Source organism: Mesoplodon bidens (genome assembly GCF_964165515.1).
Source record: "Mesoplodon bidens genome assembly, chromosome: 4".
Classification (NCBI taxonomy): Eukaryota; Metazoa; Chordata; class Mammalia; order Artiodactyla; family Ziphiidae; genus Mesoplodon; species Mesoplodon bidens.
Genome location: NC_138160.1, coordinates 31,469,152 through 31,493,003, shown reverse-complemented (window position 1 = coordinate 31,493,003; position 23,852 = coordinate 31,469,152). Strand labels below are relative to the sequence as shown.

The window sequence follows — 23,852 nt, the reverse complement described above, 5'->3', positions numbered from 1 at the left end:
ACTAAAATTGTTGTTACTGTTTTTTTTTTAGGAAGATGGTGGTGATCTTCTTTTAAAAGCTGAAAAAGCTAATCGCCAAAAGGTGTCTGGAATCCTTCAACGTGTTCTCTTGCTTTTCCGGGCAGCTCGGTGTTCTTTTCCTATAGCACAGTGGTACATCTTGCAGTTGAGATGGGCAAGAAAAGTCATGCAGAAGGTATGGAAATGTCCTAGTCACTTACGTGCTATTGAAATAGGGAAGAACCTTTTGTATTCTATTACAAGTTAATCACTAAAGGGTTGTTGCCTCTAACCTTAAATTATACATAATGGCCCATCTTTGGGAACCCTGCTACCCTGGTAATGAGCATTAAGCTAAAATACCTCTTCTTAGCTAACAGGAAACGTCCTGACCAGGCCCACCTGTGAATGACTGCAGGGAGGAAGAAATTAACACATGCCCTCCAGAGGCTGATGGGAACCAGGAAGTGTTTGACTTTACTCCCTCCCCTTTTAGTATAAAAGGAGCCTGAATTCTAACTCAGGCAAGATGGTTCTTGCGGCATGAGCCCACCATCTTCTCAGTTTGCTGGCTTTCCGAATAAAGTCGTTATTCCTTGCCCCAAGAACTCATTTCTCTATTATTGGCCTGTAGTGCAGCAAGCAGTATGAGCTTAGACTCGGTAACGGTATGGTAAACAATTTAAATATACTAATATTTATTAATATTTATAATTGTGATATTTTCCCAAGGAGTCCTGCCCTGTAAATCCATAAATTTCAGGCTGATTTATAGTACGAAACCTGGACAGACCGGGTGGTTTCTGCTGAAAGATAAGGACTCTGAACTGGAGCTCAGTGTTAGTCCCATGTGGTCTGACAATAGAAAGTGTAACCTAGTCAGTTAATTCCAGGTAATTTCAGTTACTTTTTTTTTTCCCCTAGTTACTTTCTTTTCCCACAATCATTGAAGATTTGAGCTTAGTACAGGGTTTACCCCACTTCTTCCTGAGACGTTATCTGTGTTCCGTGGGGGCTTCTGTGGTGTCAAACCGTGGAGCGTTAGAGTTAGTTCTTGGTGGTGTGTTTCCTTGCAGTAGTCACCCCCAGTCAGAGTCTCCCCCTCCTGTCTTCGGAGATGGGCAGTTCAGTTTGATTCTGGGGCTGTCATCCTTTTCTACACTGACTTCAGCTGAGATGTAGCTGCATTCTTGCCTGATCTGCAGCCAGATGGGACATCTGCTTATATATCCCTTACCCAGCTTCAATTCCTTTGTTGTCTGTCTCTCTGTAAAATGTGGAGCTAAATATTATTAGCCCCCAAAATCTAAAATTTGGCCCTTGATTAAATTACTAAATGTAACGAGAGTTTACAGCTTATTTTAGTAGAAACCCTAAGAGAGAATGAGAAATTGTTTATCAAGTTGTTTTTGAAAATTATCCTTTTTTAGGGAGAAAGGTTTGTGAAATTTGCATACAGCTACCATAAAAATACAAGTTAAAACTATTAAAACTATACTCATTCTATATCTTGTTATCCCAAAGGTGTTTTTAAGGATGTTTACTAAGAAGGGCAAAGAGTTTTCCTGTATTATTGAAAGATTGTTTTTAATAGCTTCAAGATTTGTTGAGCCTGAGTTTTTGTTATAGGAAACTTTATTTTAAAAACTGCTTGTTGGGGCCTCCCTGGTGGCGCAGTGGTTGAGAGTCCGCCTGCCGATGCAGGGGATACGGGTTCGTGCCCCGGTCTGGGAGGATCCCATATGCCGCGGAGCGGCTGGGCCCGTGAGCCATGGCCGCTGGGCCTGCGCATCCGGAGCCTGTGCTCCGCAACGGGAGAGGCCACAAGAGTGAGAGGCCCGCATACCGCAAAAAGAAAAAAAAAAAAAAAAAAAAAAAAAACTGCTTGTTGTAGAAAACGGTTTCCTTTATTCTTTTTTTTTTTTTGCACATGGGCTTTCTCTAGTTGCGGCGAGGGGAGGCGACTCTTCGTTGCGGTGCGCGGGCTTCTCACTGTGGTGGCTTCTCTTGTTGCGGAGCACAGGCTCTAGGCAAGTGAAATGTGGAAAAGGAAGGCAGGAGAAATGAGGCACGAGGAAGGATTAGAAGAGTGATAACCTTGCTGGTTTGAAGAGGGCCATTATCCGAGGAAAGAAGGCAGCTTTTAGAAACTGAAAATGTTTCCCCAGCCTATAGCCAGTAAGGAAATGGGGGACCTCAGTTCTGTAACCATGTGGAATGGAATTCTGTCAACAACCTGAATGAGCCTGGAAATAAATTTCCCCTAGAATCTCTAAAAAGGAAGGCAGCCCTGCTGTTACTTTGACTGACTTTGTGAGACTCCAAGCAAGGAGCCAGCTGATCTGTACCTAGACTTCTGATCCACAAAAACTGTGTGATATTAAATGGGTGTTGGTTTCAGCCATCACATTTCTGGTAATTTGTTAGGGTAGTAATAGGAAACTAATATAATGCAGAATCTTTATTTTAGCTAATTTCTTTACTATTTTTTAATTGATATATAAATTACATTCCATAAAATTCACCTTTTAAAAATGTACAATCCCTTGGTTTTTAGTATATTCACAGAGTTGTGCAGCCATCACCACTGTTTAATTCCAGAATATTTTCTTCACCCCAAAAAAGAAACACATTAGTAGTAACTTCCATTTCCTTGTCTTCCCAGCCCCTGGCAACCATTAATTTACTTTCTGTCTCTACGAATTGGCCTACTATAGACATTTTATATAAGTGAAATCATACAACATGTGGCCTTTTGTGACTGGCTTCTTTCACTTAGCATAATGGTTTTAAAGTTCATTCATGTTGTAGCATGAGTCAGTACTTTATTCCTTTTTCTGGCTGAATAATATTCCATTGTATGGATATATAACATTTTGTTTATTCATCCATTGATGGACATTTGGATTGCTTCCACTTTTTAGCTATTATGAGTAATGCTGCTATGAACATTTATGTATAAGTTTTTTTTGGGGGGGTGCAGTGTATTTATTTATTGATTGATTGCTGCGTTGGGTCTTTGTTGCTGCTCACGGGCTTTCTCTAATTGTGTTGAGTGGGGGGCTACTCTTGGTTGCGGTGCGCAGGCTTCTCATTGCAGTGGCTTCTCTTGTTGTGGAGCATGGGCTCTAGGCACGCGGGCTTCAGTAGTTGTGGCTCATGGGCTCTAGAGTGCAGGCTCAGTAGTTGTGGTGCATGGGCTTAGTTGCTCCGCAGCATGTGGGATCTTCCCGGACCAGGGATTGAACCCGTGTCCCCTGCATTGTCAGGCGGATTCTTAACCACTGTGCCACCAGGGAAGCCCCTATGTATAAGTTTTTGTGTAGACACATGTTTTTCATCCATGGGTCAAACTGCACCAATAATTGCAAGGATATAGGTAGCCAAAAGATACAGATGAAATGTAGCGAACTCTGGAATTGCATACACCACTCCAAGTCTTTTCTCACTGTAGAAGAATGTGTCCTGGTTTTTTTTTTTAACGTCATGACACAAAAGGGAGCTATTTCAGTTATTTAACATCTCCATTTTATATCTCTCTAATTATATAGCTTGTGTAACATTTTCCATGGGTCATACTCCATAAATCCATACATTCTAGATTTGTTTCTAATAACCAGCCTAGACAGACTCTGTACGTCTGGTAAATACCATTAATTTGTTTGACAAGAAGTCTGTCCTTAGCATGCTTACACGGGGATTTGACTAGATCATGTCTTTCTGGAAGTGAATAATAGAGGGAGAAAATAGATTACAAGCCTACTGTTAATCCTTTTCTTCCCAGGTTTATGTCTCTTAGATCCCTTTTGTTTTATTCTTTTTTTTTTAATAAGTTTATTTATTTTTATTTATTTATTTTTGGCTGCATTTGGTTTTTGTTGCTGCATGCGGGCTTTCTCTAGTTGCGGCGAGTGGGGGCTACTCTTCTTTGCACTGCACTTGCTTCTCATTGCGTTGGCTTCTCTTGTTGTGGAGCACGGGCTCTAGGTGCGTGAGCTTCAGTAGTTGTGGCACATGGGCTCAGTAGTTGTGGCTCATGGGCTCTAGAGCGCAGGCTCAGTAGTTGTGGCACACGGGCTTAGTTGCTCCACGGCATGTGGGATCTTCCCGGACCAGGGCTCGAACCCGTGTTCCCTGCATTGTCAGGCAGATTCTTAACCACTGTGCCACCAGGGAAGTCCCCCTTTTCTTTCATTCTATCACAGTTTCCTTTTAACACACAGTAGTTTCCTTTATTTTCTATTCTTGATTTGTTAGAGAGATTAGGTAGTTGGTCCTAAACCATATTTTGGATTTGTCTGTCATTTTTTCATTTAGTGTCATTTAAGTTGTTCCTCTTTCTTTTCATTTTCTATAAGCTGGTAATTAATCTATCCTCATCAAAGTAGACAGGTTTGATTAAATTCAGGTTAACATTTTCTTAGAATTGAATCCTTCATAAGTGGTATTGTATACTTCCCTTCTGCAGCATATCATGTTGCACATACGTCTTTTTCTTTCACTTTTCATGATAGTGAGATGGATCAATGAATTTGGGTCATGTTCCACCCACTATCATGTCCTCCATCAACCCATCAATTTTTTACCTAATTTAGCATTTATTGATGATCCTCGCTAGAGTCATTTTTTTATTAGGAGTTGCCAAATGATGACTTTATAATTCTGTCACTTATAGATTAGTTTTTTAAAGTTTTGTATGTAGATATACCTTTTTCTGTATTAGTTTTTAGGTAATGCACATAGGTAGAGTTAGATACTTAAGTTTATTTTCTTTACTATTTCTTTGGGGGAAGTCAGGGCAAATAGCATTAAATTCTTTCTATACAGAACTTTTTAGGCAAAACTGAGTGACAAGAGAGGTTAATTTGGATAGAACCTTTTTTTTTTCCTTTGAGATTTAGCCTAGTGAATTTGTTGGTTAAATTTGTGAGCTAAGTTTCTGAAAGAACAAGTGATTTCAGGGATATTTTCTTACATAGTATGGGAACCATGCTGTGTTTTCCACTCTTTATGGTTTATCTTACCTGCCTTGTTTGTTGCTTTATAGTTTCCTTAAAAATTGACTTATATGACTGGTAATTAACATATTCTTTCTTTACTTTCAGATTCGAATGAAAGGATCCCTTCCTTCATTGAGTCCTTTCCCTCAGTCGTTACTTAATTTCTGTAAAGAAGGTGTAGGATTCTTTCGACCTGGGGCAACTGGAGACCGCAAGCTTGATGAAGTGTCCATTAAAGCAATAGGTTTGTCCAAAATGAGCTGCTTGCTTATAAATTAGGCCTAAATATTAGTAATGATATATTTTACATTTGATTTGGGGAAGTTTCATGTAACAGAATATTGTGCTGATAATGAAAAGACCGTATGTGTATGTTGCCACCATGGAAATATATCTGAGGGACTTACCTGGTGGTCCAGTGGTCAAGAATCTGCGCTTCCACTGCAGGAGGCACAGGTTTGATCCCTAGTTGGGGAACTAAGATCCCGCGTGCCTCGTGGTGCGGCCAGGGAAAAAAAAAAAGAAAGGAAATATATCTAAGATACATTAGGTGGAAAAAAAAAGAGATAGTTGCAAAACTGTATATACATAGTATGATTTTATATATCTTTGTGTACTTGTATTACTTTTAATAAAAATTGTTTTATATTGGAAATTATACTTCTAATATTGAAAAATTTTTAACTTAAATGCCTATTTTTTTTTAAATAAATAAATTTATTTATTTATTTTTGGCTGTGTTGGGTCTTTGTTGCTGTGCTCAGGCCCTCTCTAGCTGTGGTGAACAGGGGCTACCCTTTGTTGCAGTGCACGGGCTTCTCATTGCAGTGGCTTCTCTTGTTGTGGAGTACAGGCTTTAGGCACGTGAGCTTCAGCAGTTGTGGCACACGGGCTCAGCAGTTGTGGCTCGTGGACTCTAGAGTGTAGGCTCAGTAGTTGTGGCGCATGGGCTTAGTTGCTCTGTGGCATACGGAATCTTCCCGGACCAGAGCTCAAACCTGTGTCCCCTGCATTGGCAGGCGGATTCTTAACCACTGTGCCACCAGGAAGTCCCTTAAATGCCTATTAATAAGTGATTTTCCAAATAAATTAGCAATATGGTATTAAGTAGAGCTATGTGTATTGGCTTTGAAAAATATCTACAATATACTCTAAGTTTAAAGGAAGTAAACTACCAATAAATAGAGTAGCTTATTTACTCTATAAAGTGTTTTTAATATTTTCATGTGAGTGTGACATGTATGAAATATTCTGGAATAATATGTGTAAAAATTCTGTAGGGATCGCCACAACTTTTATATAAAGTATTGAGGATGAGCATGTTTCTTTTATAATCAACAGTATAAAGACATTTATTTTGGAAAAAAAATAACCAACAGTTGTTATAATATTAATGTATATACTCATGCAGTCTTCTTTCATATTTCCATTCCTGATTTAGGTTGCTTCAGAGAACTTTGTGCTTTGTGTTGGATGCTGCATGTCCGTGATAAGTTATCCTATAGTTGCAGGCAATATCAGAAGGCAAGAGAAAATGTGGAGGGAAAAAAGGTATCAATTACACAAGAATAAGAATAATAAATATTACTTGGGAAATAATTGCTTGATCAAAGAATCTAGTCTATCCGTCTAAAGTGAAAAGGAAATGATATCTTTCAATATCCATTTAGGACCTCGAAGTGAAGTTTGATTCTTGTATGGTTGAGCACTGTCTCAGTGCAGTGGAATGGGCTTGTAGAATGCTACCGTTCTCTCGGTTTTCTAATATTGAAGAACTTATTCAGGATCTAATTTTGAGCCTCATTGGAGAACTGCCACCAATCAGAGAGGTAATGTAAATGTAGGTGAAAATAAACTAAATCAGAATCAGAGACTTTAAAGAATTTTAATTTTATTTATAATTAAGAATGATGCTCATAAAACTCATTTTTAAATTTTTCTGAAGGTAGCAGAAATTTTTGTGAAAGCATTTCCCAATCCTGAGGACATAAGAGTTCCTTTAAGAGAAAAATATCACTCTCTTCAACAGAGACTCAGACACTATGTTGTGAAAGGTATGATCTGTCATTTCTTAGATATCTGTTAGATAAATTGCTGAAGATTCTCATTTTGTTTTGAAAGCATTTATTTTCTAGTGCTTATGTTTTTATGCATTTCTCTTTGGAGATAGGAGTATGAGAAGTCAGAAGCACTTCCCCATTACGGAAGCACCAATTCTGTTGCTTTGGAACCAGACAAAGCTAACTTCATGTCATGGCTCTGTCAGTTAGTAACTGTGTGACCATAGGCAAGTTGCTCGGTATCTCTGAGCCTCTTTTCCTTATTTGTAAAATGAGTATATTAATATTTCTTTATGAATATGCATTGAAAGAGGATTAAACAAGATAAAATATATAAAATGAATATATAATGCTTTGTATAATCAGATATTTTATTGAAGACTAGTATTCTCCTTTTATGGTTATTTATGCTCCTTATTTTATACTATGCATTCAAGATGACCTTATGAAAAATTTTTTTATTGTGGTAAAATATAAATAATATAAAATTTACCATTTTTAAGTGTACAGTTCAATGGCATTAAGCACAGGCATACCTTGGAGATATTGCAGGTTTGGTTCCAGACCACCATAATAAAGTGAATAATGCAGTAATGCAAGTCACATGAATTTTTTGGTTTCCTAGTGCATATAAAAGTTATGTTTGCAGTATACTATAGTCTATTAAGTGTGCTCTAAAAAAAGACAATGTGTATACCTTAATTAAAAAAGTACTTTATTGCTAAAAAATGCTAACCATTATCCGAGTCATAATCATAAGCAAGTTATAATCTTTTTGCAGTAGTAGCATTAAAGATCACTGATCACAGGTCACCAAAACAAATCTCATAATAATGAAAAAGTTTGAAATGCTGTGAGAATTAGCAATATGTGACACAGAGACATGAAGTGAGCAAATGCTGCTGGAAAAATGGCACCAGTAGACTTGCTTGAAGGTTGCCCCAAACCTTCACAGATATTGCAATTTGTAAAACATGCAATATCTGTGAAGTATAATAAAATGAGGTATTCATAATATAGAAATTTTTAAAGAATTAAAATTACTCTCTGTTTTAGAACTATAGTCTAGTTATTTAAGTCTAGTAATATCCTATGATGTACATTATTGCATTAATGTACTTACATTGTATTTGTGATTTATATTTTTTCAGACATTTTTGAAATCTCTAAAATGTCATGTTAATGTATTACTGATATTTAAAAATTTTTATGTAGGCAGTCTTGAAAAACTTCCCTTTCTGTTGTTTTCTGTTACTTGAAGTCAGAAAGGTGTTTTTGTTTCTTTGGCTAAAATTATACTTATTTTCTCTTGTGTGCCACTCTGTGGGAATGAGAAGAATGTTAGTGATTCTTTCTCTAATTATCCGATTTTTTTTTTTTTTTTCTTTTTGCGGTATGCGGGCCTCTCACTCTTGTGGCCTCTCCCGTTGCGGAGCACAGGCTCCGGATGCGCAGGCCCAGCGGCCATGGCTCACGGGCCCAGCCGCTCCGCGGCATATGGGATCCTCCCAGACCGGGGCACGAACCCGTATCCCCTGCATCGGCAGGCGGACTCTCAACAACTGCGCCACCAGGGAGGCCCAATTATCCGATTTTTGAAACAGTTAAATTGCTTCTAAATTTTTTGTTTTCCAGGGCATACTTTTTTATGGAGTCACTTTTATTGTTCTTTAATGGACCTTTTCTAGCTTCTGCTGTTCTACCTTAAAAATATGGACCGTACCTTTCTAACAGATATTGAAAAAAAGTATGATCTGTAAGATTGTAGAACTAAGCCTTAGCCATCAGTTAGATTTCATGTTCCCAGGGGGGACCAGAATTGGATCCCCTTATGTCTTGAGTTGAAACATTATAATGAACTTTAAGGCCTTTTGTTCTTTTCTTTCTAGGTCCCCAAACTCAGGAAATGATGTCTGTTATCATGCATTCTATCCATAAAGTGAGGGTGAAAGCTCTGAAACGTGTGCAGAGAAATATAGGTTCTTTTGAGATGAATATATGGGAGCCAACTGAAGAAGAAAAACCAGCTGAGGTTCTAGGTTTTGACAAGTTTTCCTTGGGAACTAGTTTGAGCAGGAGCACACTCACAGAACCAGGGAATTCTCTGGTCCACAGTGATGCAGATACAGCTGATACTTTCTCAGAAGCTTTGTTGGCTGAAGAAAAAAGTAGGATACATTTCTCTCAAAGGTACAATTGAGATCTCGTAATAGAAAGCATTCACTTGCTTTGGGAACAAAGTACTTTCAGTATTTTCATGCAACTGATGACCTGATTTTTATTTCCAGCAACCTCACTGATTGTATTATTACCACCCTCCATACCCACAAGAATGTGAGGAGTGTAAGATGAGACTGTTGAAAATCCATTTAAAATATTACTGAGATACAAAATAATTTTGCCACCTGAAGGTATAAAATAAAATGAGTAGATGAAATTCTAGAGTTCACTGGAGGACTTTTAGTTCTTTTAGCAATCTTAGACTTAAATAGTTCAGGATTACTTGGTTAGCTATATTATTTTTAGAGTTTCCAGGGAAGGAATTTGCAAATTCATCTTTTTTTTTTTTTTGCACATTCATCTTTGAAGCTTGTCTGTAAATTGTTGAGAAATTCTTGCTTATCAGTTAAACCTCTGTTACTTTGATTTAAGCAGATTTTTTTCTTTATAATTCAGTATCTACAGTGCAGTTTATCCTTCTCGTGACTGAAAGGCTATATAATCAACCATAATCTTGCTTAAGTGAAATAATATCATCTACTTCAAACGTCTGCTTAAACTGTATCTGGTGGTGTCATACGTGATGTGCTTGTTTCACCAAACAACTTCAGTGTTAGCACAGGAATACCTGGGAGACTGCTTATTTTGCATTCTTAATAGGAAGAGACATGGAGGCTTCAGCCCAGGTGCCTAACTGGAAGCTTTCTTTTATTGAGGGAACTAGGGATCTGTGTTCTGCCCTAAGAACCATGTTGAAAGGAAACAGATTTAAAAGTAATTATGGCTGGCAGTTAGGTGCCTGCCCAACAGGTTAATAGCAGCAGAAAGTGTTTAGAAAAATACCCAACTTTTGTGTGGTATCCTGTGGAATCCTGAGGGCAGTCCTGCTTCTTGCATACCATACAGGGAAGCTGAAAAGGGTGGATGCAAGAGAGAAACAGAAAACTGTAAACTATGATGTGTATTGGTGGCTTGTGATTTTTTATTGACTTTGTATAGTATTTCTAAATTCTGACCTGTTAGAGGACCTGCTTTTTTTTTCCCCAGAAAAAGTCATGTTTTTTTTAATAGTGAAATTTCTATGAACACCTTTTAATCTTTTTTAACATAAAATTTCCCTTTTGATATTAATCTGTTATATTTTTTGGACTCAGAATGTTCAGCTCGAGTGACTACTTAGAGATCTTTGCCCCTTATTTGAAAGATAGGTTACCAAGGCATCAGAAAACAAGAGGTATGACTTAACCAGCAGAGAGAATTTTTATTGTCAATGCTAAGATCATTTTTAGTGATTAAGTGATCTTAATTTTGTCTTTTTAAATTTTATTTTGCTATAGGAATGCCCCAAATCACATGGAATTAACATTGACTGGTAAGCCCAATGGAAAAAAGAAAATATGTAATCAGAAGGAAAACCCTAAAAGAAAAGAAGATCATGAAAAGTTGTTACAAAATGCACTTCCTATAATAGGTGTTTGGGAATTTGAACGTGACGATGATGAATATATTAAATTCCTTGAACTCTTCTTGAGTTATGTTCTTGAAAGAGACCTACTTGGTTCCAAGGATGCTGGCATTCCATTTCTAACTAGCTTTTCTGGACATCTTAGAGAACATGAACTTAATTCTTTACTTTTTGATGTACATACAACATTAAAACGACGTCAGGGCAAAACCAAAAGCCAGAATGTGTTTAGAGCTGGCTCTTGCTTTGTTGTTGCTCCTGAGTCATATGCGTATGAAAAATCAGAAAACCAGACACTTTCGGCTTCTGTACTGGTTAATCAAGGGATCAAGCCTTTTTTAGAGAACCCTTTGAATGAAGTCAATAAAAATGAAGGGAAGAGTGGGTTGTTTGGTTTAAAACAGAAGTCAGTTTACAGAATACAAGATGACAATGCAGAGAAAACTTTAATACAGAGGTGGTCAAACCATAGTTTTTGCACTCCCAAGTCTACTGAAACTAGAAGATGTATTTTCAAAGCAATTCAATGCAACGATATTAACCCTCAAGAAGATCTTCCTCTAGCACTAAATAACACATTTGGCAGTATAAGAAGGCTGTTGGAATGGATGATAAGATGGTCTGATAGAAGACTGCTCTGTGATTTTGGTCTCACTGCGTCATCCTGTGAGTACAGTCCTGTCATTCGTGTAAAGACCTCTACGGCTGCCATTCTTACGTCATTGTGGCTTTTGAAACAACCCTACTTTGCTACATATAAGGCAAAAAATGCCATTATTAAGGTAAATACTTGAATTGTTAATTACATACAAATGAGAATTCTCATTTTAGATTAAAACTATATTTATATTTCCCTATCTAATAAAGAGTCACTAAGTAACAAAGTTAAGGACAATGCTGATTATAACCTGTATCACCTAATTTTTTAAAGTGGTTCCTTTAATTCTTAAAAATGATAAATTAGGGTTAAAGTGCTTTCAGAGAGGCTGTGAGGTTTTGAGGTTTCATGTGTGTTTATAAAAAAGAAAAAGAGTTCCCTGGTGGTCTAGTGGTTAGGATTTGGTGCTTTCACTGCCGTGGCCCGGATTCAATCCCTGGTCGGGAAACTGATATATCCTGCAAGCTGCATGGCATGGCCAAAATAAAAAAAATTAAAAAAAAAGAAGAGATAATTTTAAGTGATATTATAAGTGGTATTACATTTCTGTTATTTCTTTTTAAAGTTTTAGGGTTTTGTTCAGATGAGGAAGAACTAGGCAGCTGTCCAGTTTTTATTACTGATATCTCATCGTATGTATTAGGGGATCATCTTTTCTTATACTATCTGGCAGATGAAGTTGGAGGACCAAACTTAGAAAGGCAGATGGATATCAGTAGAGAAATTAATGCTTATGGGCTATTCTTTTTTTGTGTGTGTGGTATGCGGGCCTCTCACTGCTGTGGCCTCTCCCGTTGCGGAGCACAGGCTCCGGACACGCAGGCTCAGCGGCCATGGCTCACGGGCCCAGCCGCTCTGCGGCATGTGGGATCGTTCCGGACCGGGGCACGAACCCGTGTCCCCTGCATCGGCAGGTGGACTCTCCACCACCAGGCCGCCAGGGCAGCCCGGGCTATTCTTTCTTTTCTCTACCCAGTGGCAAGTAAAAGGCTGCTCTGTTAACCTAACTGTTTGCAAGGCAAGTATTTTTTTCATAAATATCTTTTGATTGAGTACTTGCTGTTGTACTCCAGAAAAAGATGGAGGTGAATTTCTTGGAAAACAAATTTCTATATGGTAAAGTAGTTGGGACATGGACTTTTTTTTAATATTTGGAGAATTCCAATAGTATCTAAATTTGTTCTTTTTTCAGTTTTATTGAGGTATAATTCAAATTTGCTTTTGTTTCCTTTGCTTTTGGTGTCCAAAAAATCATCATCAAGGAGCTTAACTGCCCGACTTTTCTTCTAGGAGCTTTATGGTTTCAGGTCTTACTTTCAAGTCTTTAATCCATTTTGAGTTAATTTTTGTGTTGGCTTCTATGTTGGCTGCATAAATATTAATTGATGTTATATATTCTTGATCAATTGGCCCCTTTATCATTATATAATGAGCTTCTTTGTCTGTTGTTATAGTCTTTGGCTTAAAGTTTGTTTTGTCTAAATATAGCTACCCCTGTTTTCCTTTGGTTTCTGCTTGCGTGGAATACTTTTCTATCTCTTCACTTTCAGTAGGTGTGTGTCCTTAAAGCTGAAGTGAGTCTCTTGTAGGCAGTATTCAGTTGGGTCTTTTTTTTAATCCTTTTAACTACTCCATGTCTTCTGATTGGAGAATTTAGTCCATTTACCTTTAAATCAATTATAGATATGTATGGATATGTATGGGCTTAATACTGCCATTTTGTTAATTGTTTTCTGGTTGTTTTGTATTTCCTTTGTTCTTTTCTTCCTCTCTTGCTTTTTTTTTTTGGCCATGCCGCATGGCTTACAGGATCTCAGTTTCTTTCCCAACCAGGGATTGAACCCAGGCCACAGCAGTGACAGTGCAAATCCTAACCACTAGGCCACCAGGGAACTCCCTCTTCCTCTTTTGCTCTATTCTTTGAGATTTGAATATTTTCTGTAGAGGTATGCTTGGATTCCTTTTAAAAAATCTTTTGTGGGTTTTTTGTTTGCTTGTTTACTATAGGCTTTTGCTTTGTGGTTACCATGAGGCTTATACTAAAACAAGTTATATTTGTAATAGTCTGTTTTAAGCTGATAACTTAACTTTGAATGCATACAAAAGCTCTGCATATTTATTACACTACCCCTCTCCCTGCATTTTATATTTTTGATGTAACAATTTATATCTTTTTACATTGTGTATCCATTAATTATTGTAGTTATAGTTATCTTTAATACTTTTGTGATTTATTCTTCATAGTACAGTTATGAGTGTTTAACCCACCACCATTACAACACTAGAATATTCTGAATTTACCTATATATTTACCTTTACCAATGAGTTTTATACTTTCATATGTTTTTCTGCTACTAATTAGCATCTATTTGTTTCAGCTTGAAGAACTCTTTTTAACTTTTCTTGTAAGGCTGGTTTAGTGGTCATGAACTCCTTCAGCTTTTGCTTGTCTGGAAAACTATCTTTCCTTCAATTCTGAAGGACAGCTTTGCTGGGTAGAGTATTCTCGGTTGGCAGTTTTTTTCTTTCAGCCCTTTTAATATATCATGCCATTCCCTTCTGGACTACAGAATTTCTGCTGAAAAATCTACTGATAACATTATAGGGGTTCCTCTATAGGTAACAAATTGTTTTTCTTTTGCTGCTTTTAAGATTCTCTCCTTGTTTTTAACTTTTGTCTCTTGGTATAGGTCTCTTTGGATTTATGTTATTTTGAACTCTCTAGGCTTTTTGGATCTGATGTCTGTTTCTTTCCCCAGGTTTGAGTAGTTTTCAGCCATTATTTCTTTGAATAAGCTTTTTGCCCCTTTCTTTCTTTCTGGGACCTCTGTAATGTACCCTTAAGTTATCTGCACTCTTTTATTCTTCTTCCTTCTTGCTTCTTTGATTCCACTGCCCTATTTTTGAGTTCTCTGGTCCTTTTTTCTGCTTGATTTAGTCAGTTACTGAATCCCTTCAGTGACTTTTTCAGTTCAGCTATTGTGTTCTTCAGTTATAATTTACGTTTTGTACTTTTTTTGTATTTTCTATCTCTTCCTTGAAAGTATCACTTTGTTCATGCATTGTTCCCCTCATCTCAGTGATTGTTCTTTTAGATCTCTATCAGGTAAATCACTTATCTCTTTCATTAAGATCTGTTTCTGGAGATTTATCTTATTCATTTGTTTGGAACATATTCTTCTGTTTCTTTATTTTCTTTGAGTCTCTTTGTTGATTTCTGAGCATTAGATAAAATAGCCACATCGCCCAGTCTGAACAGAGTGGTCTTATGTAGGAGATGAACCTCATCAGTTAACCTGGCCTGAGCTTTTGGTTGTCTCTGAAACCTTTGTGATTATCTAAGCCTCCTTTGTTCTTAGTGATTCCTAGCAATTGAGGTTATGTGAAGACTGTCAGTGTCCCAAAGGGGTAGATCGCATTTAGCACCAGATGCAGGCTGATTGGAAGCCACACCCTCAGACAGCATGTGGCGAAGTATGTAGTTAAGCCCTTCTTGGGGAGTAACCGGGAGATGGGTATTTTTGCCTGCTCCCTGTGGTCTGGGCCCACGTGTATAGCCATTGTGGGTATTCCTGCACCCATTAAGAACTGCTTCTTTGTTTGCTACAGTTCTGTAGGACTTGTGAATACAAGCCCTACTGGCTATCAGAGGCAGGTGATCCAGGGACCTCCCCCTCAGTCAGCAGCTGCAAAAACTGGGGCAACATATGTGTGTATAGGCTCCTTCTAGGGAGATACTGGTGACTTGGAGCAGGCTAGATAGAGAAGATAGAGGAGGTGTCCATTGGCTTCCCTGGTCTCTGGGGAAGGCTGTAGCCAGGCCTAGATGAGTGCTCAGGTGTGGGCTCCCCAGGCAGCAGCTTACAAAGTATGCGGATGGACTCATTCCAGGGGAAGACTGGGAGATGGCTGTTTTTGCCCACCCCTCTGTGCTAAGCCCTGTGGGGATAGCTGCAGTGGAGTGCTCACACACTTGTTAATAACTGCTTCTTTGTTTGCTATACTCTTGTGGGTTTCATGGATACAAGACTCTTTGGCTCTCAGAGCTAGGTGTTTTGGGGGCCTGACTCTCAAGTAGGAGTCTTAAAAGTCTGGGCACTAAATGTAGGGTCCAAACCCTTTGCTTTTTAGAAGCTGGAAGTTAGAAGTTCCCTCCCGCTTGTAGGGTGCTGTTCCAGGGTTGGGGTTTATGGTCAGATTGTGTTTCAGCCTTAACTACCTGTTTCAACATGTGTTTTCTTATTCCCCTGATGTGTAGGAGTCACTCAGTGAGTTTCTGGATTTCTTTCAGTGGTAATTTTCTGTGTGTACTTGTACATTCAGTGTGTCTGTGAGAGGAGGAGAATTCAGGAGCCTCCTGTGTTGCCGTCTTGGTCAACACCCCTCCACACTTTTTAATTCTTCATTTGTTCTTTTTTGAATTGCCTTCATTTTAAACTAGTTTATTCTGGGTTGAAGAAATTTTGTTTTGTTTTATGTTTTCTTTTTGTATTTTTTTTCCTTTTTTTGAGATCAGTTTCTGTTATTGTAAGGTAGTTTAGAAGATACTGTGATATTTGTTGTCATAGAAATTTTTAAGTGTTTCTAGGTGATGCATACCTAAATTTCTAAGTAAAACAAAAGAGATACATCCCTTGTATTTTTAGCTGCATATATTTTTGCCCACTATGTCATTTTGAAATAATTACTAAATGTCTTTATAACTGTAAAGAGAGTGAAATGAAAGCAACTTTACATTTTTATTGCTATTGTTCTGTGCCTGAAAACACTGGTGATATACCTTTCAAGTTTGTAAGGCTGATTTCTTTTGAATACTCTTTAGGTAGTCAAGCTTATTTTTTCTAGGTGGAATAAAGACAGACATTGCTTCAGCATCAAATATTGAGTATTAGAAATGCAGTAAATACTTGGTAAATGAATAAGAGACTTAATCAGGAGAAGTTCTGTAGAAAGTATTAATAATCTAAAAATATAATGAGGGCTTCCCTGGTGGCGCAGTGGTTGAGAGTCCGCCTGGCGATGCAGGGGACAGAGGTTCGTGCCCCGGTCCGGGAGGATCCCGCATGCTGCGGAGCAGCTGGGCCCGTGAGCCATGGCCGCTGAGCCTGCGCGTCTGGAGCCTGTGCTCCACAGTGGGAGAGGCCACAACAGTGAGAGGCCCGCGTACCGCAAAAAAAAAAAAAAAATATATATATATATATATATATATATATATAATGAAAATTAAATGAATATTAAGTACTATAAATGGTTTGTTTTAGGTGCTAGAGAATAATTACCCTGAGCCTCAGAATGGACCCAATATAGAGAGTGATTTTAAAACAGATGCTGGCTGTTCTGTTGCAGTATCCACTCAAGGTGGGAGTGAGGAAAGAAATGATCAGAATGAATCTTGTCAAAGTATCTTGAAGTAAGTTGCTGATTATACCTTCCTTTTCAAATACCTTGTTTGATGGTGTTTGGGCTTAAAGGAGAATTGAACCCTTGAAAGTTAAAGAAATGAGCATTTCTTTGAACTAGAGAAGCAGAGAGTGCTTTCTGAAGTACTTTAACAATTCATTACAAATTTTGTTTCTTTACGTGTTGGTCTAGCTTATATCTTGTAAGAGAGGAGCTAATTCATCCCAAGAGATCCCTTTATTATGTTCATTGATTTCCTGTGTCAGAGGAAGTTGAACTAATCATCTCATCCATTTTTACGTATTAAGTAATATTACGAGTAATGTATCTTTGAATACTAAAGCTGAAGCCTTGGTAGCAGGAAGATTCCTTTGTGAGAATGGCAAATTTAGAAAAGTCGAAATTATTCTAATCCTTTGAGTAAATAAAAACGGGACGTTCAGTTACTCATTGAACAACCTTTTATTAAGCTTCTAGTATTTGCCATACATGGTTAAAAAACAAACTTTATAAATACGAAAGCTTAGTTTGTTCTTTTTCAATAAACTGAATCAATTGAAAGCAAGCTCTTTGTTCCCAAGAATGAGTTATAATTTTAGCTGCTTCATTTTTGTCAGTAGAATGCCAACTGAAGTAAAAAATCCTGAAATAAAAGGAACCAATGATGAGATTATTTCTGTCACTGATGATACTGAAAAAGTATTTGTAGATATTGAGGAGGATCTTTTAGAAGTAGAAACATTTACACAGGAGGAAATGGATATATACTCATCAGACTATGAAGGTCAGTTCATTTAGCTAATCTTTTTGTTTGACCTTACTAATTTGATATTGGTGAATGATTATCTGAGATAACTTAGTCTTACATCTAAATTGGCATGTTTATAATAGCCTAAAGCCAAATATTTAAAGAGTATTTAATATTTATGAAACGTTAAGCATATTAACTTATAACCTGAATATACAATTTTGGGGCCTTTTGCCTTGCTGTGTAATTATTATGGGTCTCCTCATTGCTGTGAACCAATTCTATGAACCTTTCCTTGGCAGTCTTCTTTAAAACAGAAACTCTCAGAGCTTTATGTGGAGTTATACACACTGATATGAGGCCTCTCAAGGCTCACCTGTGATTCACTTGATGAAGAGGGGTTGTCTCTAGGTGTTTAAAGATATTTTTGTAAGGAGGATAGAAAATGTTTCTGCCATTATATTTGTTTCCTATAATATTTCTGAACATTCTAAAAAGAAAATTGATTATTTTTCAAAAGGTCAGTTTTCTCTTCCTTCTTGTTTCCGTGTAGAATCCGCCAAAGAATCTGTTGGAATTGTTAAAAGTCCCAGTATTGCCTCTTACATGCAGATGCAGACTTTACCACAGCATTTAGAAGAAGTAAGTCTATAAGTAGTGGATAAAGTTAAATTATGCTATGGTAACACTATAGTGTTTTATTCAATATATCCAACCAAGGCTATTATCTCTTAAAAGTGTACTGTGGACTGTAGAGTGTAGCCATGCAGCATTTTTCTTTCACTGAAATTCTATTATTAGTTAGATGTCTAATAATTTCAGGCAATGAAATGTTAATTTCATAAACTGCTGTACTAAATTAATTTAATCAAGAGTGATGCAAGTGTTCCATATTCAGAATGTATAATTCAGCAATAGTGTGCAGTTTTTACACATACATGGACTTTTATGTATTACTTGTTTTCTCAAAACTCTATACGCTGGATTTCCAGGTAGAACACAGACATCTCTAATTATTGAAACAATTCCTTTAAGAAGGACTTTTTTTTTCTGATTTTCTAGTTGTTTTCACAGCGTACAGTTGGCCCTTGAACAACATGGCAGTTAGGGGCTTTGACCCCCATGCAGTAAAAAATCCTCATCCATTCATCCCTTAGTATTCACGGAGGATTGGTTCCAGGACCTGGTGTGGATTCAACCAACCCCAGATGGTGTAGTGTATTTACTGAAAAAAATCTGATATAAGTGCACCCCCTTAGTTCAGACCAGTGTTGTTCAAAGGTCAGTTGTACTTACTTATGCAGTGATGTGTGTGTAATTTACAAATACATTGTAAATACATTGTGAATGATTTCTAGTGACATCATTTGTCTTTGTAGTTTAATATGCTCAATGGCTCAGGGTGATGGGCCAAAGGCATCACAATATAAAGGTCTAGTCAGAGCAGGACTGGGAGTACATTTTAATGTTTGGTTTCGCACTTGCTTTTAGACTGTTTTTATTCCAGGCGAATGGCTAATGTGAAACTCAAGATAACTAAGACAGTAATACCTGTTTGTTTCACCTGTTTTCTTTTTGGGTGCTATTAATTTTAACAGCATTCCACAGGAGAGGTTCAGTGTCCAAGGGAAGAACTGTTAGAGACATGTATGGAGGAAAAATCAACTGAACAGAAAGGGTAAGGGGGAAAAAGTATGGAAAGCTTTCAAAGCTCATCTGGGATTAACTTGATGAAGAGGGTTTTTTTTTTCCTCATCATTAACAGTATATATTTTATGGTGATACTGTGTTCCTAGTGAAATTGTAACCTCAATTTAATAGTAGTGGTAGTGATGATTTTTAGTAAATTCTATACTTCTAAATCTTGGTAGAGTGAAATAAATAATGATGTCTAAAATGCTTTTTGTTCTCCTGTCACTATCAACCTTAAAGTAAAATATAGCTATGAATAGACCAGAGTTTATTCAGCTGCTAATTCGGGTACTCCCTTTCCATACTAATTCCACTTTTCATGGGTCAAGTAAAGAATCATTATGAGTCATATATGTATAATCTTTCACTGTTATGGTATGATTACTGCACGCTGTCCATAGGGCTTTGATGGACACATACTCTGCTAGCTTTTTATTATTATTATTATTATTTTTTTTTTTTTTTTTGCGGTACGCAGGCCTCTCACTATTGTGATCTCTCCCGTTGCGGAGCACAGGCTCCGGGTGCACAGGCTCAGCAGCCATGGCTCACGGGCCCAGCTGCTCCGCGGCATGTGGGATCTTCCCAGACTGGGGCATGAACCTGTGTACCCTGCATCGGCAGGTGGACTCTCAACCACTGTGCCACCAGGGAAGCCCGCTAGCTTATTATTGCTTCAAGGATAGCTGCAGGCAGTTTTCATTTGTTGCAGTTTGGGCATGATTTCTTAATTTTTAGAATTTTTGATGTTTTAGAATTTTAGAATTACCTCAGATAAGAGAGGCAACATAATTAGATTTTCTTTCTCTTCTTTTTTGTTCGGGTCTTCTGTGGATAATTAACAAAAAAATATGTTTAATGTCCTGTGCCTTTACAAGTAATATAGATATTTCTATTAATAAAAAACTAGTCGTTACAGTTTCAGATGTGATAATGGGCTCTGTAGTGTTCCTGAGCAAAGTGTCTGCTTCTTCCTAGGTAAAATTTGAGGTCCCAGCTAACTTCATTTCCACTCATTTTAGATTATATTATTTCTGTTGCCAAGCATTTAATAGTGTTCAAGTCGTATATTAAAGCCATCCAGACATATTCTTTGCTTTTGTTTGAATCTGTTACTATTGCTATAGAGACGGATGTAAATAGATTGTAATTACGAGCTAAGCATTACAGAAGATTAGAGGATGTTTAGACTCTTAGATCGCGGAGCATTAGATCACCTGGACCTTAGATAATGTGAAGAATATCTTGCTTCCTAATTGATTATTAATCTTTAATTGTAGTATGATCGAAGGCTCTATAGATCCAGAACACATCACTCCTCATTCATTTGGTGTAGATACAAGTTCAGAAGTTTCTAGGTGAGAATTTTTGCCTACTGCACCATATTGATATAATTACAAATAGATAAGAGAATGAAATGATGCCTACTGTACCATTTTGAAATAATTACTAAGATCTTGACCAAAAACTAAGAGAGTAAAAGATTTTCCTCTAACAGTTGTGTTTTGAAGACATGCAGGAACTATTTTAGAACAAATCTTTTCTGGAAAGAAGAAGTAGTGGATATATTATTGAAAGATGTAGTTCTTGCTCATTTTCAGCCTCTAGCGGATCTCTAATAGCATATGAAATGCTTCTAATTCTCTCATAGAAAAGAGTCATCCAGTTGTCTTCTGAATTTATTTTACAGGAGTTGAACAGTGTGCTTAGTGTTTACAAATCATGTTGAAATAGGAGAATGATATAGCACAAATTTGCTTTAAAAAAATTCTCCAGTATTAGAATTTATCTCGTTACTTGTTGAAAGCAAAGGCCAATAAAGTTGTCTTAAAATAGGCAGGTCAGTTGTAACGCCTGTTTTTTTATGGATTTCCCAAATACAGTTTTGTTATTAAGGATGTGAGATGCTTGATAAAAGGCAAATGTTATTGCTGAAAGGGAATGAATGTAAATCCAAATAAATATAAACAGAGTTTAATGTGTTATTTTCGTTTTAGAGACAGTGATCAGTTTATTTGGACATGATAGTGCCTGTTCCCTAATTTAGGTTATAAAATTGATTTGCTTGTACAACATTGAGTCCCTTCTATGTTTTAAGGAATCATCCCCAAACAATCATTTTATAAAACAAAACTGACTTTGATTTTTAACTTTTATTTCTAAATAAGCATTTTTGTTAGGGTTTAATTATTAACATCAACTCTCTGATTTGTTTGGAAATGAAATGTTCACAATACTGTTGTTTCACATTTAATGAAGAACGACAGGAGTTTGCTCTATCCGTGTTAGAATTAAACATTTTTTTAACCCATACTTTCCACAGTTTTCTTAAATCCATTCTGGATCATTAAATTTAGTCCAAGAAATATATTCCTAAGCCAAATTATGTACTCTGTACACCTAATCAGAATGATTGCACAGGTCTCAAACTCAGATGCCTGTAGGGACCAGGCAAGTAAAATGAACGTGAGAACTGTCCTGGGTTGTAACACCATAGGGAGGGGACCATGGCTGACTAGACATCACATGTCCCTTAATTACAGCATTTGGATGCATAACTGTGCTGAGGACAAATGTGTCTGGGGGCTGAGGGATAGAGTGAGATCGGCTTTAGGGTTTAAATTTCCTGAAAACTTCCAGAAAGCTTTTAAAGTAGAATAAAAAAGTAGGATCAAAATACTCAGCTCATAGACATCTAATTTGTTTCTTTCTTGATTAATGTGTGTTTTTTATTTATATGCTTCCACATAGTGCACGGATCTCTGCATGTAAAGATAAATCTTCCTCAGCTCCACCTTTGGTATCAAACAGAGTCACTGTTGCTTCACAAACACCTGGGCCAACAGCTCAGCCAACCCAGAGAAACGAACCCAGGGCTCAGTTATCATATTATTCCGATTCTGTTAGGCAAATGCTTCAAGATGAAATGTTTAAATTAGTTCAGGTAAGCACATCTTCATATAAACAAGTAAGTCTACACATGAAATATATGTAAGCTTTTAAAATATGAACAAACTTGCAGAGACGGACAAGTTAAAATTGCATTGCAGGGCTTCTCTGCTTTGGGCACTCTTGCTTTGTTATTCCGAAGTCCTAACTAACTCTAGGGACCAGAGTCTAGGCTGAGTTCCCTACTTCCCATGACGACTTTTTCTTACTTAGCTCCTGGGGCTGCAGAGCTGCTCACAGAGGTGAGCTGGGGGATACTGAAAGCAGACCAGCGGCCCCTGCTCAGAGGTGCCCACAGTTCATTTTCTAACACAGTCTGTCTCATCACAGTTACCATCCCCAAACCAAATGTTGGCTGCATGTTAAAGGGCGCTTCACTTTGCCTTCCATCATCTTTGTCTCACCTGGTTATCCTTTCCTCTGTCTACCAACAAGTTTTAAATACTTCCCTTTTCTATTTTATTCCTTAAACATTGATTCCCCTCAGATCTTCTCTTCTCTTCATGTCTTCTACGTTCACTTTCATATCCTTTTTGTTTTTAATTGTACAGTTTTCTTTTTTATGTATTTATTTTATTTTTCGCTGCATTGGGTCTTCATTGCTGTGCATGGGTTTCCTCTAGTTGCGGCGAGCAGGGGCTACTCTTCGTTGCAGTGCATGGGCTTCTCATGGCAGTGGCTTCTCTTGTTGCAGAGCAGGGGCTCTAGGCACACGGGCTTCAGTAGCTGTGGCACGCGGGCTCAGTGGTTGTGGCGCATGAGCTTAGTTGCCCTGCGGCATGTGGCATCTTCGTGGACCAGGGCGTGAACCCATGTCCCCTGCACTGGCAGGCAGATTCTTAACCACTGCAACACCCTGGAAGTCCTCATATCCTTTTATGTGATGCAGTATACCATTTTTATATGGATAATTCTGGGCACTAATTTCGTGAGTTTTTCAAATATGTGTACCGATTTTTATAAATACAACTCTTTCGTAATTAACTCATGTACAACCTCATCCTGTATAGTTTAACAGTGAATGCGCCTGTGTGGTGCCTGGGCTCACAGCCAGGCTTGTGTGGCGTTCCCATGACTTCATGACTGATTGGTGTCTTCCCATGTGGACTGTGGCCTGGCCAGAGACCCTCACACATCCCACTGTGGGGCAGCCAGGACTGTTCCCATCCTCCTAGCATGCCCATACCCCTCCTCATGCTCTGCCCACACCCCTCCTCCAATAGAGACCTATGCCCTCCGTGACAGCTCCCCATGTGCTGTTGCTGGGATGTTTATACTAAAAAAAAAAAATCTTTGAACTATGGGTCCTGATGGGAATACTTTTTCAGCATGTCCCACTGTCCCATGGAACTTATTGAAAGTGATTTTATTCTTATTCTTCTGAGTCTCTTCTTTCCCTTTTCTGTTTACTAGCATGACCTATTTTACCTGCTTAAGGTTTTAGAAGCATTTGTCAAACTTGTTTTTTGGATTACCTAGGGACTTTGCTGGTCACTGCCCTGTATATCTAACACATTCTCCAGATGATTCTGGAGAAGATTAAGAATCACTGCCTTAGAGAGTCATCTTCACCTTCTTTCACTACGCATATCCAGTGTTGTACCGTGCCCTCTTGACTCTTTTGCCCACATTGTATGTCAGTACAGTTACTTGCTATTTC

General features: G+C 37.7%; 1 protein-coding gene across 8 annotated transcripts in view; it reads left to right on the top strand.

Annotated features, from left to right (window-relative positions):
* CPLANE1 (ciliogenesis and planar polarity effector complex subunit 1) overlaps nucleotides 1-23,852 on the top strand; it is a 138,504-nt gene that overhangs the window by 34,148 nt on the left and 80,504 nt on the right. For 3 of the 8 annotated variants that reach the window (XM_081231046.1, XM_081231048.1, XM_081231044.1), the window contains exons 20-32: nucleotides 32-196; nucleotides 5,106-5,244; nucleotides 6,442-6,551; nucleotides 6,671-6,829; nucleotides 6,946-7,054; nucleotides 8,950-9,250; nucleotides 10,618-11,527; nucleotides 16,665-16,813; nucleotides 17,421-17,587; nucleotides 18,105-18,193; nucleotides 19,150-19,229; nucleotides 20,524-20,601; nucleotides 21,995-22,187. In XM_081231046.1, coding sequence (XP_081087172.1) covers nucleotides 32-196; nucleotides 5,106-5,244; nucleotides 6,442-6,551; nucleotides 6,671-6,829; nucleotides 6,946-7,054; nucleotides 8,950-9,250; nucleotides 10,618-11,527; nucleotides 16,665-16,813; nucleotides 17,421-17,587; nucleotides 18,105-18,193; nucleotides 19,150-19,229; nucleotides 20,524-20,601; nucleotides 21,995-22,187 — 2,649 coding nt within the window. The remainder of the gene's footprint in view (nucleotides 1-31; nucleotides 197-5,105; nucleotides 5,245-6,441; nucleotides 6,552-6,670; nucleotides 6,830-6,945; nucleotides 7,055-8,949; nucleotides 9,251-10,617; nucleotides 11,528-16,664; nucleotides 16,814-17,420; nucleotides 17,588-18,104; nucleotides 18,194-19,149; nucleotides 19,230-20,523; nucleotides 20,602-21,994; nucleotides 22,188-23,852) is intronic. The other 5 variants (XM_081231051.1, XM_081231045.1, XM_081231049.1 and 2 more) reach the window with 4 other exon arrangements.